Source organism: Ranitomeya variabilis, chromosome 7 (assembly GCF_051348905.1).
Source record: "Ranitomeya variabilis isolate aRanVar5 chromosome 7, aRanVar5.hap1, whole genome shotgun sequence".
Classification (NCBI taxonomy): Eukaryota; Metazoa; Chordata; class Amphibia; order Anura; family Dendrobatidae; genus Ranitomeya; species Ranitomeya variabilis.
The window spans coordinates 238,594,269-238,612,358 of NC_135238.1; the positions used below are offsets into that span (position 1 = coordinate 238,594,269).

Genomic DNA, 18,090 nt, shown 5'->3' on the forward strand with positions numbered 1-18,090 from the left:
AAGGCCGGGTATTTTGGATGCTGCTCTGGGTGGGATTGGATTTTATTATTAATCGATGGATCGCAGAACAGTCCTGGGAAAGTTCCCATAAATCCGACAAGTGACCCTAAAGGGCTTGTGCATTGGGGGTCTGTAGGACGCTCCCACAAACGCCCCGCTAGCGTCTTCTGCGTCAGACTACGCAGGTGTGCGTCCTCCATGTGCTCGTGGACCTAGTGGGAAGGTCTGGGGGGTGGAATTGGTTCCTTTAAGAACCTGGTAGAGCGGGGCGTAGCTGGTGGGTGCAGTCGCCTCCAGACCCTGGAGCCAGGTGGGGCCAGAAAGGTCCATTTGGCCCATTTGTTATTATTGGTCTTCGCAAACACCCGATTGTTGCAGCGGCTGGCGGGCGTTTCTTGCTTGGGGTAGACTTCCCCTTTAAGCACCCCCTCCCTCCCAGGCAGTAACGCTTCCTGGCGCTGGATTATTCTGCCTCCGTCTGATTTGATTATATAATTGTGGCGCTGAGAAGCCGCGGACGCGGGGGGAGTCCGGGTCAGCGCTCCCATCCGGATACATTAGATAAACCTGTTTCTCCTGCAGTCGGACCCCCGTACTGTCTGCACGTGAGGGTCAAGTTCTACTCGTCAGAGCCCAACAACCTGCGGGAGGAGCTCACCAGGTGAGTATCGCACGTGATGGGCTTAGATACAGCGGTATCGCCAATGACGGGCTTAGCTACAGTAGAGCAGCACACGTACCGCACTGATTGTTTCATTTCTGTTTTCACAGATATTTGTTTGTTCTGCAGCTTAAACAAGATATTCTCAGTGGAAAGTAAGTACCCCCCCCCCCCCCCCATCATACATTGCGCTATGTACGTCTCCTGAGTATATTGGGGGGGGGGGGGGGGAAATATCAGTCTGACTCAGTTTTAAAGGGCCGGTGTCCACTAGATAATAGCAGAATGGAGCGTTCTTGAACTTTCTATGATACTTTGTTTGCTGTAGTTGTATCCAGTCTAAACAAATGCCCCGTGTGTTACAATGTATCGTTCTGCGTTGTTTACAGCTCAGGTTTGTCTGGATCAGAGTGTTAAAAGGGGTCTGTCACCCCCAAAATACTAAATCACTTATACAGCTCTGTAGTGCTGGGGGTTGTTGGGGCATGCTGGGAGCTGTAGTGCTGGGGGTTGTTGGGGCATGCTGGGAGCTGTAGTGCTGCGGGTTGTTGGGGCATGCTGGGAGCTGTAGTGCTGCGGGTTGTTGGGGCATGCTGGGAGCTGTAGTGCTGCGGGTTGTTGGGGCATGCTGGGAGCTGTAGTGCTGCGGGTTGTTGGGGCATGCTGGGAGCTGTAGTGCTGCGGGTTGTTGGGGCATGCTGGGCTGCTGTAGTTGCCCCATGGCGGTAGCGCTGCTGACCCCAGTTGCAGGCTATACACGGGGCTCTAGTCAGTGAGGGGGGATGGTATTAATGTCCAGGCGGAGTTGCGAGGCCCGGTCCTCGGTGGTACGGAGCAGCTGTATGGATGCCTGGCATCGTGTCTACCTTTCGGTCGGGCATCTATCACTCCCGGTACAGTGATGAGCCGCCGGCCCGGTTGTGGTGGGATTGGTGCGGTGTCGCTGACGCTCTGCGTCCAGTCGTCACACATCCTATCCCGTGCTCGGTGTATTAACCCTTCAGGGGCTCTTGTATGTAATGTTAGTTCCTGGCTGTGCCCGTCCTCAGTCTGTTGATGCCATTGTCTTTCAGGCTGGAGTGCCCGTTTGACACTGCTGTGCAGTTGGCGGCATACACGCTCCAAGGTAAGTGTCGGGGGGTCGCGATGACGCGTCGGGGGTGTCCTGTGCCCCCTCTGTGGGTGGCGTGCCGGCCGCGGTGTGGGCACTAAGCCCCTGTCTGGCTGCTGCGCTCATAAGGAGATTGTGCGGAGATGAGACTGGATGGTAATCCGGGTTTAGCAGCGCTGGCTGCCGGGAGACATTTCCAGAGGAATCCTGTGTTAACCTTTCCTCTCGGTGCTGGGTGATTAACCCCGTGTAACCCGTCCACCCTGGGACACTGGCGCCCGCCCTGATATTGGGGGAGGATCCTGGGGGCCGATGTCTTGTTGGATCCGTGTTCTCAATGGTTTTGGGTTTATTTTCCCTCCAGGGGAACTGGGCGACTTTGACCCTCTGGAGCACACGCCGGACCTGGTGTCAGAATTTCGCTTTGTACCGACACAGACGGAGGAGATGGAGCTCGCCGTGTTTCAGAAGTGGAAGGAGTTCAGGTAGTCGGGGGCCGGAGCCTTTATCTCGGGGCTGAGGTTGGGGGTTTTATTCCAGTCACATCCCAAGCTGCACCTGCTGCCTTGGAATCCAACAATATTGGCCGTATCCTCCGGTGGTCCTCGAGGCAGTGTGGTCCGGTGGTCCTCCAGGCCGCGTGCTCCGGGCCGCGTGGTCCTCCAAGCTGTGTGGTCCTCCAGGCCGTGTGCTCCGGGGGTCCTCGAGGCCATGTGGTCCTCCAGGCCGCGTGCTCCGGTGGTCCTCCAGGCGGCGTCCTCCGGACCGCGTGGTCCTCCAGGCTGTGTGGTCCTCCATGCCGTGTGCTCCGGTGGTCCTCCAGGCCATACGTCGCTGCGCTGCATGTTGGGTGATGAGTGTGATGGCCGCTCTCCTTCTCTCCCCCAGGGGTCAGATGCCCGCCGAGGCGGAAACCAACTATCTGAACAAAGCGAAGTGGCTGGAGATGTACGGCGTGGACATGCACATCGTGAAGGTGAGCGCCGCCGTCTACCAGGAGCCTCGGCTGCTCTGAGTGTTGTGTCCACCAATCGTCTGCTGTGTAACTACAGCTCCCAGCATGGCTGATCAAAGCTAATGGCCGCCGTTAGAGGGGTGCAGCAAGATGTGGAGTTGTGTAGTAAAGCTGCCATCTGTGCCCCCCGGGATTTGTGCTGAGGGTCTTCTGAGACAGTTTCCCTCCCCCTCTTGTCGTCTTCAGGCTCGAGATGGAAATGACTATCAGCTCGGACTGACCCCGACGGGCGTCCTGGTATTCGAAGGAAACACAAAGATTGGATTGTTCTTCTGGTGAGTGCTGAGATAAGCGGTGACCTGGGATGTTCCGAGGGAGCAGCGGGCTCTGGCGTGGGCCGTTCTCGGGGAGCAGCGGGCTCTGGCGTGGGCCGTTCTCGGGGAGCAGCGGGCTCTGGCGTGGGCCGTTCTCGGGGAGCAGCGGGCTCTGGCGTGGGCCGTTCTCGGGGAGCAGCGGGCTCTGGCGTGGGCCGTTCTCGGGGAGCAGCGGGCTCTGGCGTGGGCCGTTCCCGGGGAGCAGCGGGCTCTGGCGTGGGCCGTTCTCGGGGAGCAGCGGGCTCTGGCGTGGGCCGTTCCCGGGGAGCAGCGGGCTCTGGCGTGGGCCGTTCCCGGGGAGCAGCGGGCTCTGGCGTGGGGCGTTCCCGGGGAGCAGCGGGCTCTGGCGTGGGGCGTTCCCGGGGAGCAGCGGGCTCTGGCGTGGGCCGCTCTCGGGGAGCAGCGGGCTCTGGCGTGGGCCGCTCTCGGGGAGCAGCGGGCTCTGGCGTGGGCCGCTCTCGGGGAGCAGCGGGCTCTGGCGTCGGCCGCTCTCGGGGAGGAGCGGGCTCTGGCGTGGGGCGTTCCCGGGGAGCAGCGGGCTCTGGCGTGGGGCGTTCCCGGGGAGCAGCGGGCTCTGGCGTGGGCCGCTCTCGGGGAGAAGCGGGCTCTGGCGTGGGGCGTTCCCGGGGAGCAGCGGGCTCTGGCGTCGGCCGCTCTCGGGGAGGAGCGGGCTCTGGCGTGGGCCGTTCTCGGGGAGCACCGGGCTCTGGCGTGGGCCGTTCTCGGGGAGCACCGGGCTCTGGTGTGGGCCGCTCTCGGGGAGCACCGGGCTCTGGCGTGGGCCGTTCCCGGGGAGGAGCGGGCTCTGGCGTGGGCCGTTCTCGGGGAGGAGTGGGCTCTGGCGTGGGCCGCTCTCGGGGAGGAGCGGGCTCTGGCGTGGGCCGCTCTCGGGGAGCACCGGGCTCTGGCGTGGGCCGTTCCCGGGGAGGAGCGGGCTCTGGCGTGGGCTGCTCCCGGGGAGGAGCGGGCTCTGGCGTGGGCCGCTCTCGGGGAGCACCGGGCTCTGGCGTGGGCCGTTCCCGGGGAGGAGCGGGCTCTGGCGTGGGCCGTTCTCGGGGAGGAGCGGGCTCTGGCGTGGGCCGCTCTCGGGGAGCACCGGGCTCTGGCGTGGGCCGTTCCCGGGGAGGAGCGGGCTCTGGCGTGGGCTGCTCCCGGGGAGGAGCGGGCTCTGGCGTGGGCCGCTCTCGGGGAGCACCGGGCTCTGGCGTGGGCCGCTCTCGGGGAGGAGCGGGCTCTGGCGTGGGCCGTTCTCGGGGAGCACCGGGCTCTGGCGTGGGCCGTTCCCGGGGAGGAGTGGGCTGTGGCATCGGCTGCTGAGTTCTGATGTTTTTGTGGCCACATTTTTGGTCTCTATGAACGACACAAATGTGGTAATTTTTTTCAGCCGCTGCTGTGCATATTGGGAGTTGTAGTCTGCGCTGTTGGGGTCACTATCTCACCAGTGCATGATGGGAGGTCATATCAGCGGCGTGGTGTGGTCTCTATTGGGGGCATAGCGGCTTAAACTGGCTCCAGACCTGAGATCAGCGGCGCCGTCATCTGTGTGTGTACTGTATGTGTTATGACGCCGCGTCCCAGGATGTGCTGGTGGTTGTAGTCCGTCACCCCATTTCTGCTCCTGTAATGCCCGTCTCCACCACAAGGGGGCGATGTTCTCCAGGATTGGCAGTGAGTGCAGCATCTGGAAAATGTCGGTATTTTCCAGCGCAGATTGTGGTGTAACCGGAGCCTCCTGTCCGCGGCGGATTAACCCTGGGGGCTGCCGGGTACAGGTGGGGCATTACTCATTCCTCAGCCGCCGGCGCCGAGCCCTTCCTGCTCTTACAGATTAGATCCGAACCCACGAAGCGTTACACAATTCCTGGACTCCGGCCCCGGACGATCGGACATTCCGGATTATTGGACATTTACTACTAAAGACGCGTCATTGATCGTGATGGAAAATTCTCCTTCTTTCCTTCCAGCTTTCAGGATCTCTGCTGCTGTCAGTGACTAGAAAGCTGCTTACATCATGTGCCTGACTACGTGCACAGACCTCGTACTGTTCACAGCAGAAGGTTTGCTACATTGTGTGCAGTCCGGACTCCGCACATCTCTCCCTCTGGTTACATCGTAGTGGTGGGGGATTGTCGCCTGGATACAATTGTAGCAAATCCTCAGCTATGAAGCTATTAGGTGATGCGGCTCCTCGGCCTTTCTTTATATAATATAATGGGTCCATTCGCTGACAGCAAGCAGTGGCTGGAGAGCTGCACCTCGTTATTGATTGGGCTGGTGCCGGACAGCTTCTGGTAACGGCGGTTCATGGTGACCCGCGCTCCTCACCTGCGGCCGTCGTCCTGGAGTGACGCTTGTAACCGTCCGATAATCCAGAATTGTAATAACTCTGCTGTCTGTCATTCACTTTCTTGCAGGCCCAAAATAACGCGCTTGGACTTCAAGAGGGCAAAACTGACGTTGGTGGTGGTTGAGGATGATGAGCAGGTTAGGAGTGTGGGGTCCGTCCTGCGGGGGGCGCTGTATATCAGGAGGTGGTTGAGGATGATGTGCGGGGTCCGTCCTGCGGGGGGCGCTGTATATCAGGAGGTGGTTGAGGATGATGTGTGGGGTCCGTCCTGCGGGGGGCGCTGCATATCAGGAGGTGGTTGAGGATGATGTGCGGGGTCCGTCCTGCGGGGGGCGCTGTATATCAGGAGGTGGTTGAGGATGATGTGCGGGGTCCGTCCTGCGGGGGGCGCTGTATATCAGGAGGTGGTTGAGGATGATGTGCGGGGTCCGTCCTGCGGGGGGCGCTGTATATCAGGAGGTGGTTGAGGATGATGTGCGGGGTCCGTCCTGCGGGGGGCGCTGTATATCAGGAGGTGGTTGAGGATGATGTGCGGGGTCCGTCCTGCGGGGGGCGCTGTATATCAGGAGGTGGTTGAGGATGATGTGCGGGGTCCGTCCTGCGGGGGGCGCTGTATATCAGGAGGTGGTTGAGGATGATGTGTGGGGGTTGTCCTGCGGGGGGCGCTGTATATCAGGAGGTGGTTGAGGATGATGTGCGGGGTCCGTCCTGCGGGGGGCGCTGTATATCAGGAGGTGGTTGAGGATGATGTGTGGGGGTTGTCCTGCGGGGGGCGCTGTATATCAGGAGGTGGTTGAGGATGATGTGCGGGGTCCGTCCTGCGGGGGGCGCTGTATATCAGGAGTGGTTGAGGATGATGTGTGGGGGGGCGCTGTATATCAGGAGTGGTTGAGGATGATGTGCGGGGTCCGTCCTGCGGGGGGCGCTGTATAGCAGGGATGGGATAGCCGCTGCTCTGTGTCTCCCTCAGTCTGGACTCCGCAGGTCCCTGAATCTAACAGACACTTCTGATTTAAAGGGGAAGGAGCAGGAGCACACGTTTGTCTTTAAGATGGAGCATCCGAAGGCCTGCAAGCACCTGTGGAAGTGTGCGGTGGAGCATCACGCCTTCTTCCGGCTCCGGGGGCCCACGCAGAAAAGCTCCAGCCGCTCTGGATTTATCCGGCTCGGCTCCCGCTTCAGATACAGGTGAGGAGGTGACGGTTCTGCTCCGGTCACATCCAGAGCTGCAGTCTGTAGTGCTGGAGCCATGCGATGCAAGGGTGGATGTAATCTGGGTGCAGCTCTGGATGTGACTGGAGCAGAACCTGCGTGTGAATGTAACAATGTAGCAGAGCTGAACTTGTTGTCTGACTGATTTGCAGCCCCATGATAACTGTGCAGTCCTATGTAACCTCATTCTGGCTGCTCGGGTCTGTGAACGTTCTTTTATTTGGGGGGCGCAGTTCCCCTTTATTCCCTCAATCATCAGTTTCTAACTTTCTGTTTCTTTTCAGCGGAAAAACCGAATATCAGACGACAAAATCCAGCAAACCGCGGCGTTCGGCGTCCTTCGAGCGCAGACCCAGCAAACGCTACTCGCGGAGAACCCTGCTGAACCGAGGTAGGCCGAGAGCGATGAGGCCGCCGTCAGGGGCGCTTTACGGCACGTTGTGACTACGGTCTCCTGATTGTGATGTGTTTCCATTCACAGCACAAGCGCCGCGATCCGAGCAGATCAGGTGAGTGCAGACGGCGCCGCTGTGGACGTGTCCAGACTGTGCAGACGGCGCCGCTGTGGACGTGTCCAGACTGTGCAGACGGCGCCGCTGTGGACGTGTCCAGACTGTGCAGACGGCGCCGCAGAGGAGCGTCCTCAGCCTTCATCTCTTCTCTCTTACTGCCTGCAGCTCCGACCGGACGGATCCCGCGCCACAAACCAACGGAGCTCAGCAAGTAAGAGGATAAGATACACAGCAGACGGTATCACACAGGATAGGATTAGATACACGGCTCAGCAGTCAGTATCACACAGGAGAGGATTAGATACACGGCTCAGCAGTCAGTATCACACAGGAGAGGATTAGATACAGCTCAGCAGACAGTATCACACAGGATAGGATTAGATACACGGCTCAGCAGACAGTATCACACAGGATAGGATTAGATACACGGCTCAGCAGACAGTATCACACAGGATAGGATTAGATACACAGCTCAGCAGACAGTATCACACAAGATAGGATTAGATACACGGCTCAGCAGTCAGTATCACACAGGATAGGATTAGATACAGGCTCAGCAGACAGTATCACACAGGATAGGATTAGATACAGCTCAGCAGACAGTATCACACAAGATAGGATTAGATACACGGCTCAGCAGTCAGTATCACACAGGATAGGATTAGATGCACGGCTCAGCAGACAGTATCACACAGGAGAGGATTAGATACAGTAGCTCAGCAGGTGGCATTGCTTACTCCTGCAGTCCTGACTGGTTGCCTGTATTGCAGGTTTGGCCCGTGAAGCCGCCGGTTCGCCCCCCGGTTCCCGCTCCGCCATCGCGCTTTGACAGTGAGACCCTCCACCAGAGTCCGGGCTCCGACTCCCCGGAGAAGAGACGGTGCGTTTCTCCCAATGGTGGTCGGGCTCCTCCCCAGAGTCTCCATCCAGCGTGCGGCAGCCGCCATTGATTATGTAGAAGCTGCCTATATCTCTACATCCATTAGTCGCTCTTAAAGGGGTTGTGCAGAATACCAGTGGCCATATTACTCGGCCGTCACATGAGGCCTCATCTGGGAACCTTAAGATCCGTCCAGTGAGGTGTATGGGGGTCGTGTGGCCCCTGTGGATACACCCTAGAACAGGCTCTAAGCTACTCAGCCGTACGGGGCCATAGATTAGATATCGGGGGACAGTCCTAGAGACATTGATATCTCTGCTTGCAGTCAATGAATAGAAGCGTTCTTCGTCTTCGGAGGCTGAACGCCAGTCCTCGCCTGCGTCACATTGTATCACATTGTATTCACATTGTATCCAGTGTCTGAGCCGCAGATTGCTGCAGTCTTCCTGCGCTGACACATTGTAACGGTCCGGTGTCTGGATGCTCCGCTGAGGGATTGTCTGGACTGGATCAGATAGTAGTTAACTCTCGAGGTACAAAGCTCCATTCACTGACAGCAAGCAGAGCTCTAACAGAAGGCGATGGAAGGATGTGAGCGAGCTGCAGAGATGTTTTTACCCGAGACCAGAGAGTGAAGGCTCTGCATGGTGAGGACGATGGGGGTGGTTATTCTTAGTGGTGGCCCCCTTCCTCACTAGTTGTATTTTTTTTTAACTGTCTCCTGCCCTGGTCCCTGCGCTCGGGGTGGGGGAGGGGAGCTGGATTTGCTGCAGTGTCTGTAGGTTTCGTGCTGTCTGTGCTGCGCTCGCTGTCTGTTCTGCGCTCGCTGTCTGTGCTGCGCTCGCTGTCTGTGCTGCGCTCGCTGTCTGTGCTGCGCTCGCTGTCTGTGCTGCTGCTGCGCTGCTTTTCTTGTATCACAAATCAGTCGTTGCTGGTCAGCTTGTGGTGTGCGGTGCCTGGTGGTGGGGGGCTCTGCTGGAGGCTGGGGGTCCTGCGATATGGATAGTGGCTGTGATCGCTGGTATCTGTATCCCGTGACGTTGTGTCCTCTGCTTCGCTCTGCCTGATTTTTGGGGAGCCCAATATCAGACCTGATCTCTGCGGAGTCCGATCATCTCCGTAATGAGGGTTTCTGTGATCACCAATAATCAGAAGTTATGATCTGATCCCTAGTAATCCTCAGTGATCCTCCCTTGTGACCGCAGTAATCCTCAGTGATCAATAACTCAGAAAATGATCTAAACACCTCCATCGTTACCGATCGGATCTGGAGACAAGCGATAAATAAGCCAATCAGACTAATCCGCTCCTCACAAAAGCAAATGTCACTGATTGGTCCCGATAAAGAATTTAGGATCCAGTGTCCATATAATCAATGACCCATCTGCACGATCAGCTGCCATTGGTTGGATCTAAGTGATCAACAGTCAGTGATCGAGTGTAAAAAGTGATCAGTCTGAAGGAAGATGCTGATCTCAATGATCCAGGATAATCGATGTAAACCACCGATCATAGATGTTTATTCTAATAATCTGTTATAAATGGGTGATCTGGTCTCAGTCATGAGCCGGTGATCCGGTCTGAATAACCAATGATTGACTCCAAATCAGTCCTGACTGTTAGGGTACCGTCACACATTGAAATTTTCATCGCTGCGACGGCACGATTCGTGACGTCGCAGCGTCGTATAATCATCGCTCCAGCGTCGTAGACTGCTGTCACACGTTGCAATCACGGCGCTGGAGCGATGCCGAAGTCCCCGGATAACCAGGATAAACATCGGGTAACTAAGCGCAGGGCCGCGCTTAGTAACCCGATGTTTACCGTGGTTACCAGCGTAAACGTAAAAAAACAAACCGTACATACTCACCCGTCGGTGTCCTTCAGGTCCCTTGCCGTCTGCTTCCTGCTCTGAGTGCAGCAGTACAGTGAGAGCAGAGCGCAGCACCGCTGTGATCTGCTCTCACTTTCCGGCCGGCACTCAGAGCAGGAAGCAGACGGCAAGGGACCTGAAGGACACCGACGGGTGAGCATGTACGGTTTGTTTTTTTACGTTTACGCTGGTAACCACGGTAAACATCGGGTTACTAAGCGCGGCCCTGCGCTTAGTTACCCGATGTTTACCCTGGTTACAAGCGAAGACATCGCTGGATCGCTGTCACACACAACGATCCAGCGATGTCAGCGGGTGATCAAGCGACGAAAGAAAGTTCCAAACGATCTGCTACGACGTACGATTCTCAGCAGGGTCCCTGATCGCTGCTGCGTGTCAGACACTGCGATATCGTAACGATATCGCTAGAACGTCACGAATCGTAACGTCGTAGCGATGGAAATTTCAATGTGTGACGGTACCCTAATTGGTCCTGATCTGATGAGGAATCCAGTGTAAATATTGATAGATCCCAGGAGTGAGAATTGATTACCTGTGATCCGGTAATCCATGACCTGATCCCTACCCCCCATGATCCATGATTGAAGACCATTATCCATCACAAAGATGCAGCTGTGCCGCCCCGTAACGAAGGATCCTGGGTACAGATTGGGGTTGTCGGTGATCTGATTCTAATGATCCAATAATCTGTTAGTTCATCGTTTGATATAAATCTGTGATCTTGTGCCGCTAATCTAATAATCCAATAATTAATCTATGATCTGATGCCTTTTGATCAGTGATCGCATTGATAGATCTTCCAATCAATGATCCGCTCTTGATCTGCTGATTCCTCTGGACGCGGCAGCGCTCGCTGACTCTCTCCTCTTCCTCGCTTTTCTATCGGTTGCAGGCTTCTTTCTCACCCTTTTCATGGTCGTTTTATCACCATATTAATCTTTAGCCTTTAAATAAACCCACCGTAGGCCCGTGGGAGCGGCGGGCGCCGCGCAGGACGCCGGGAGTCACCGGAGGCCGCAGTCGTCGTCCTCGCTGATGGCGGACAGGAGCTACACCCACTTCGTGTATCAGCACAATGCGAAAAACGCTGGGAAACCGATCGAGCTCCGCGGCCTGAATCCCCGGGCGGCCATGACGGAGTTATAAGGCGGATCACGAGGATACCGGACTGTGACTAATGAGGGGCCACGGACCCCCGGACCGCTCCCCATCACCCACCCATTTCCTGAGGTCAATAGAGCGGACACTATGCTGCCGCTGTCCCAGCAGGTTTGGGGGAGGCTCCAGTATTATGGGCGCGACCTCTTAGCCCCTCTCCCCCCATGGGCCCCGTTTCCCCCTCGGACCCCTTCCCCGCTGTTAGAGCAAAACACTTTGTTACAATGTGAAACCTGCTAGAAAATGCAGATTTCTGATCCAGACATTTATGGATGTGGAAAAGCTCATTTCTTCTCAGTGTCCCCATGATAACACTTCCTGCACCTGTGCCAGGTAGGATCCATTTATATGGCAGCCAATCAGAATCGCACACTGAGAAGGAACATGAGTTCCAGGACAGGAAGTGTTACCAGGGGGGCATAGGCACGAATAAGGCACTAAACCCCTCCAGCACCAACGTCGTCCTCGGCTCCGGAGCAGACGCCATCACTTCTATGTAAGAGTGAAAACCCAAATAAAACCGTTCTGTCCAAACCTGAATGTTTCCTGTACAGCCATAGATTGTGAATGCTGGCTCCGCCGTCTCCTGCTTGTGGCCACCAGGGGGCTCCTGTGCGCAGCTGATCCTGAGCTTCAGGTAATAAAGGGTTAACCCTCCATTATTCTGTGGTGACATCCCTGATACTCGCTGTCGCCCCGTATTCATCTCCGTGTGATGAGGGCGAGACCTGAGCGCACTTTTCTCCCCGGGGATTGGCCGCTGTGTCAGTCTTCACTGCCATCCTTGCAATCTGGGCTCTGGCGGAGCAGATGTCTGCCGGTTTTTGTTTTTTTTTGTTTTTTTCGTTCCTCCACCACCGCGGTCTCCTCCATTACCACGGTGTCCTCCACCACTGTGGTGTCCTCCATTACTGCGGTGTCCTCCACCACCACCGCGCACCCAGGATGAGCTGTTGTGGATCTGTCAGTGGCAGCGCAGCACTGGGCGGCTCGGAGCGCTGCTCCGGGGGCCGGGTCTCAGGTTTCTCCTGCTGCCTCCACAGCTTTGTTAGTGTCACTGAGAGTCAGGAATTGCTGGAAAACGAACTGGACGAGATCCTGTCGCTGCCGGTCACCACGAGCCCCGGAGCCAGTCTGGATACCGGACTCCTGGCCTTCACCAACCCGTGCATAGAGGAACTACCCGGAGCCCAGCCGGACGCCGCCCTAGGTGAGGGAACGCTCCGGGTCACCCTGGAAAGCTGGCTGACAACCAGAGGCCACCATTCCAGCTCGTACTGCGGTTGTCACCTGGCTTTTCTAGAGTCTGATGTCTCTGGTATGGGAGTGGGGGAGGGAGAAGCCAAGATGGGGGGCTCTTTCTTCCTGCCCCTTGTGATCTTCTGTTTTTGTTTTCAGCTTGTGAAGAGGCGACCGTGAAGCTGAATAACGTGGACGCCGGTAACGTCGCTGTCCCTCCGGTGCGATTAAATATCAACGTGAACAAGCAGGTACCGGCGAGCACTCAGTCCTCCATTCCCCTCCGCCTGTGGGCGCCTGCTGCTCCTTGTGCCCCCCACTCGTCCTCGTCTCTTCTCACCTGACTTCTCGTCCTAGGTGATATCGGGCCCCTGTGTTCCCTGTTTGGGGCCGCTGGCTTTGATTCTTGCTCCCCGGCCAGCAGGTATTTTCTTCTTCTGTTATAACCCCCATCATTGTCTCTCAGGAGGATCCGGTGAAGCTTCTAGAGAAATGTCTGAATAACAAGGTAGATGCTCCAGCGCCGGCTGCACTATGGCCGCCCGCCGACATCAAGAGCAACATCCTGAAGGCGCAGGTGGAGGCTGGACAGAAGGTGACGTCTTCTGGGGCTTTATGTCTGCACCATACTGTCAGGGTAGTGGAGGTGCGTTCTGTCGTGTGACCCGGAGCTTTGTGTCTTCACAGATTGTAGGAGATGATTTGGGGATCAGTCACCCGACCGCCGAGGAGGCGTCTCCCCGGTAAGTGTCTCCATCGCCCCAGATCTCATTTGTAGACAACCCGTCTTCCCAGGATAATGGCCGCTGTGTCCTCTTTAGCAGCGTCAATGTGAAGGTCCATAACCGCTCGGTGGTGCAGGAAAGTCCGGATGGAGAGCCGCAAACTCCACTGCAGACCACGTTCATAACGTGAGTGGTGTCCTGCATGCAGCGCCGACCCTGCCCTTGACCCCCCCGACACACTGTGCCGACCCTGCCCTTGTCCCCCGACACACGGTGCCGACCCTGCCCTTGTCCTCCGACACACGGTGCCGACCCTGCCCTTATCCCCCGACACACGGTGCCGACCCTGCCCTTGTCCCCCGACACACGGTGCCGACCCTGCCCTTATCCCCCGACACACGGTGCCGACCCTGCCCTTGTCCTCCGACACACGGTGCCGACCCTGCCCTTGTCCTCCGACACACGGTGCCGACCCTGCCCTTATCCCCCGACACACGGTGCCGACCCTGCCCTTGTCCCCCGACACACGGTGCCGACCCTGCCCTTATCCCCCGACACACGGTGCCGACCCTGCCCTTGTCCCCCGACACACGGTGCCGACCCTGCCCTTGTCCCCCCGACAAGTATTTCTGCATTTCTTGCATATTTCCTGCTCTGACTTTGTCCTTATACCCCCAACATGCAGCTCCTACATCAGTGCGGTCCCTGCACTCTACTCCTTGCACACTCCCTGCTCCGTCCCTGCCATCTACCCCTTGGACACTCCCTGCGCCGTCCCTGCCATCTACCCCTTGCACACTCCCTGCACTCCTTGCACACTCCCTGCGCCGTCCCTGCCATCTACCCCTTGCACACTCCCTGCACTCTACTCCTTGCACACTCCCTGCGCCGTCCCTGCCATCTACCCCTTGCACACTCCCTGCACTCTACTCCTTGCACACTCCCTGCGCCGTCCCTGCCATCTACCCCTTGGACACTCCCCGCGCCGTCCCTGCCATCTACTCCTTGCACACTCCCTGCACTCTACCCCTTGCACACTCCCTGTGCCGTCTGCTCCTTGCACACTCCCTGCACTCTACCCCTTGCACACTCCCTGTGCCGTCTGCTCCTTGCACACTCCCTGCACTCTACCCCTTGCACACTCCCTGTGCCGTCCTGCCGTCTGCTCCTTGCACACTCCCTGCACTCTACCCCTTGCACACTCCCTGTGCCGTCCCTGCCCTTACATCTCCATATAAACCTTTTATCATCAATGATCTTTTATGATTTGTCTGTAGAAATTTTGGATCCCAGGAACTAAAAGATTCAAAACTTGAGACCTCGCTGATGTCGCCCATCCTGCCACCCCCAGAAGAGGCCGCACACCTGAAGGTAACTCGCCCTCCCCCCAGCGGGCTCTGCATCAGGATTGTAGGGGAAAACCGAAGCTGTAATTTGGGGAAGTCATGAGGTCCAGTGTTTGGGGGATGGGACATGGGGGTCTGATCATGGGCTGCCGGTGATACCCCGTCCTAACCAGAGTCTCAGGCAGTCATCAGGAATAAGGAGCTGCTACTGCCCCCTGCAGTCAGGGATGGGGTGTTGGAAGGGGCAACCATTATACTAGGTTTCTCTTTTCCCCGGCAGACGGCGACCGATGACCTGGACCTGCTGCTGGCGTCGCTGACAGAGAACCTCATTGACCTCACAGAGACGCTTGCTGCGCCGCCGGTAACATCACCTGTAGTAAAGCTGCCGTTGTTCTGCCCCTCAGTGCGCCAGGCGCTGACATGTCTGTTCTCTGCAGGTCTCGTCATACTCCTCTATCGCCCCCCGGTGGTTGATACCGGTAAGTGCAAGGACTGGTGTCGATTCATGTGGCCCCATTTTTTCCAGTTGCCTTTTTTAGAGAAGCTCTGTGGAGTCTAATGAGGACGCTACTACTCCTACAATGCACCAAAACAGACACTGAACCTGCAGCCGCAGCTTTGGATGTGACTGGAGTAGAAGGCGCCAAACCGCAGGACTGATATTTTCTCACTGATTCTTGCTGTTCTCAGAGTGGAGTCGTATCTAATGGTCACTTCGGAGCGGAGACCTCATTGCCAGCAAAAGTCCTGAATAATGTGATCGTCTTGCCGACCGCTGCGGCAGAGACCCCGAGTGTGACCCCTGCCAGCACCACCGCCAGGTGAAGTCCTACCCTTTGGACGTTATATTTAAAGGTCCCAGAAATAGCGCCGCCCCTGTCTGTGGTGGTGTCTGGTATTGCAGCTCTGCTCCCCTGCTGTCGGTGTGGATGAGCTGCAGTTCCCTACATGACCTGTGGCAGGAGTGGCGCTGTTACCTAGTACCATTCAGTGTTTAGTACACAGCGCTGTGATCGGTGACTTCACATTTCCGCTTTATTTCAGCATCATTGTTCCCGAGGAAGTGACCAGACCGCGATGTCTGCTGACCACAGAGCTCTAAGGCGCCATCGGGAGAGACTGGACGTTAAAGGGACGGTGTTATCAGTACAAGAAGCTGCAGATGAGCCGGAGCAGATGCCCTGACAGCCGATAAGACGATCCGTCACTTTAAGCTATCGATACACTGGAATCTCCCCTCCCCCGCAGCTGTCAGGTGGTGATTTGGACGACTCCCTGCGACACTTCACGGTCAGCTTCGCCTTACGCTCGGATCTCTCCGCACATTTATGGATCAACACTAAAGGTTACCTGTATCCCGCGATGACGGCTGCGTCATAATCTGTCCCTCTTGGCCGAGGATTCTCCGGGGAATGTACGTGAAGATTCGCACCTGAGACCTCGCCCTCGTGACGCTCGTTACACGGTCATATAGGGATTTCTTTTTTTATTGATGTATTTTTCATTAACTTTTATTCTTTTATTGTATTAGAGAAATGCTGAACTGTTAAATTTCCACAGTGTCACTGCCGGAATCCTGCTGTAAAGCGAGAGGCTGTAAAACGAACTGTGGACGGAGGCGGCTTCTCACCCCCGCTGCTGTTTGGCGCAGGTGCCCGTTCTCCTTGGAAAGTTTATTTTAACACTGTTACTTTTACTCTTTATTTAGGTGCAGGATCATTTCTACCATAGAATACAGGAAAGATATATATCTGTGTCCAGTGTTAGCCAGTAGATAGAAAAATGTTTAGACGTGAGAGTCCTCAGTGGTTGATACCTTTTAATGGCTAACTGAAAAGATGGTAACAAATTGCAGCTTTCGAGACTACACAGGTCTCTTCATCAGGCAAAGACTAATAGAAATTCTGAAGAATCACATATTTATACACAGCACAGAGAGAAAGAAGGCAATAGATAAGACAGGTGACGTGAAGCAGAATTGTCATTATTTGACAGGGATAGACTTAGATATTGGAACAGTTCATAGATGAGGAAGTTATATGGTCCTCTGAATGGGTCTGGTTCTATGTTATGATGACCCCAGAAGGTTTGAAGAGCAAATTCCTTAATTGATGTAAAAAGACATAAATCCATGCGAAACATTCATTCCTGCACTGAGTGTCATAGGTCATCATCAGTTTATACTCAGATTCTTCTGTCATAGTGAGATTTGAAATTACCTTTTAAAACAAGTAATTTCATGTCCATGATGCTATGAACGGGCATAAAAAATTGTTTTGCTACCGGTAGGTCCATTCTTTTTTTTTTTTTTCTCTTATTGTGTGGTGATGAGAATTCATCCTTGTTCTAAGTTTTTGCCCTGTCTCCCCCACACAGACCCCCAGTTGGACATTCAGTACAGTGCGGTGTATTTAATTTGTGCTAAATGTCCAACTGGGGGGGGTTATGTAGGGGAGACAGGGCAAAAACTTAGAACAAGGATGAATTCTCATTGCCACACAATAAGAGAAAAAAGAATGGACCTACTGGTAGCAAAACATTTTTGTATGCCCGTTCATAGCATCATGGTCATGAAATTACTTGTTTTAAAAAGTAATTTCAAATCTCAGAGAGACAGAAGAGTCCGTGACTATAAACTCATGAGGACTTTTGACACACTCAGTGCAGGAATGAATGTTTCACATGGATTTATGTCTTTTTACATCAATTAAGGAATTTGCTCTTCAGACCTTCTGGGGTTATCACAACATCGAACCAGACCCATTCAGAGGACCATATAACTTCCTTATCTATGAACTGTTCCAATATCTATCACAAAATGATAAGACAAGTGACATGAAGCAGAATTATCTATTGCCTTCTTTCTCGCTGTGTTGTGTATAAATATGTGATTCTTCTGCATTAGTCTTTGCCTGATGACGGGACCTGCGTATTCTCAAAAGATTGCAATTTGTTACCATCTTTTCAGTTACCTTTTAATGGCTATCAACCACTGAGGATTCTCACGTCTAAATATTTTTCTACCATAGAATAGAGAGAAACTTCATATAGATCCTTCATGTCTCCTACTCCAGTTACCTCCAGAGCTGCATTCTCTGCCAGCAGGATCTTGCTGTACAGAGGTGCATTCTGGGTGATGTAATGGTGCAGAGCTTGCAGTGTATTGCAGCTCTGGATGTGACTAGAGTGTTAGCAAAACGGTGAACCTTAACCTTAAAGAAGCCCTACATTCCTCCTCGGCCCTGGTGCAGCTAGTATTAGATGTTGTCCGTATGGTGCAGAGCTGCAGCTGCGGTTCAGAGTCTGATATATTAAAATCATTGTTTTTTTTTCATTCATTCCTTCCCTGAAAGTTTTTATACTTGTGGCCACAGACAATGAAAAAGCTGCACTGAAAAGGAAACCAGCAGCATGTTGTAGTTTGTCTTTTAACTCTCCCCCCAGGGACTGAATGCAGCAGTAGGTGTTGGCCTGATATTGTTTGCACACAAGAGTCACAATCTATAGTCCAAGTGTTACAATGTATCACTGTGACACATTACCGGACACGCACCATAATCTCTCCGCCCCGGCACAGGCAGCGCTCCGGCTGTGTAATCTGTCACACATTAACTACCTGTACAAGGGCAGGAGGGTTCTGGAAGGTTTAGGTTGATGATTTTGTCTGTGGCAC

At 55.2% G+C, this 18,090-nt stretch overlaps 1 protein-coding gene across 2 annotated transcripts in view; it reads left to right on the forward strand.

The window, feature by feature from the left end:
• The window catches only part of EPB41L5 (erythrocyte membrane protein band 4.1 like 5), a 30,605-nt gene extending 13,695 nt beyond the window's left edge, over positions 1-16,910 (forward strand). Inside the window, exons 5-26 of one of the 2 annotated variants that reach the window (XM_077273279.1) lie at positions 583-661; positions 772-816; positions 1,735-1,787; positions 2,137-2,257; positions 2,661-2,748; positions 2,974-3,062; positions 5,516-5,585; positions 6,467-6,636; positions 6,945-7,051; positions 7,142-7,169; positions 7,338-7,383; positions 7,943-8,052; positions 12,148-12,314; positions 12,503-12,594; positions 12,810-12,938; positions 13,031-13,086; positions 13,168-13,254; positions 14,346-14,439; positions 14,695-14,778; positions 14,855-14,896; positions 15,108-15,238; positions 15,462-16,910. In XM_077273279.1, coding sequence (XP_077129394.1) covers positions 583-661; positions 772-816; positions 1,735-1,787; positions 2,137-2,257; positions 2,661-2,748; positions 2,974-3,062; positions 5,516-5,585; positions 6,467-6,636; positions 6,945-7,051; positions 7,142-7,169; positions 7,338-7,383; positions 7,943-8,052; positions 12,148-12,314; positions 12,503-12,594; positions 12,810-12,938; positions 13,031-13,086; positions 13,168-13,254; positions 14,346-14,439; positions 14,695-14,778; positions 14,855-14,896; positions 15,108-15,238; positions 15,462-15,519 — 1,946 coding nt within the window. In that variant the 3' untranslated portion in view covers positions 15,520-16,910. Of the gene's footprint in view, positions 1-582; positions 662-771; positions 817-1,734; positions 1,788-2,136; positions 2,258-2,660; positions 2,749-2,973; positions 3,063-5,515; positions 5,586-6,466; positions 6,637-6,944; positions 7,052-7,141; positions 7,170-7,337; positions 7,384-7,942; positions 8,053-12,147; positions 12,315-12,502; positions 12,595-12,809; positions 12,939-13,030; positions 13,087-13,164; positions 13,255-14,345; positions 14,440-14,694; positions 14,779-14,854; positions 14,897-15,107; positions 15,239-15,461 lie in introns of both variants that reach the window. The other variant, XM_077273278.1, reaches the window with a different exon arrangement.
• The last annotated feature ends 1,180 nt before the right edge of the window (positions 16,911-18,090 follow it).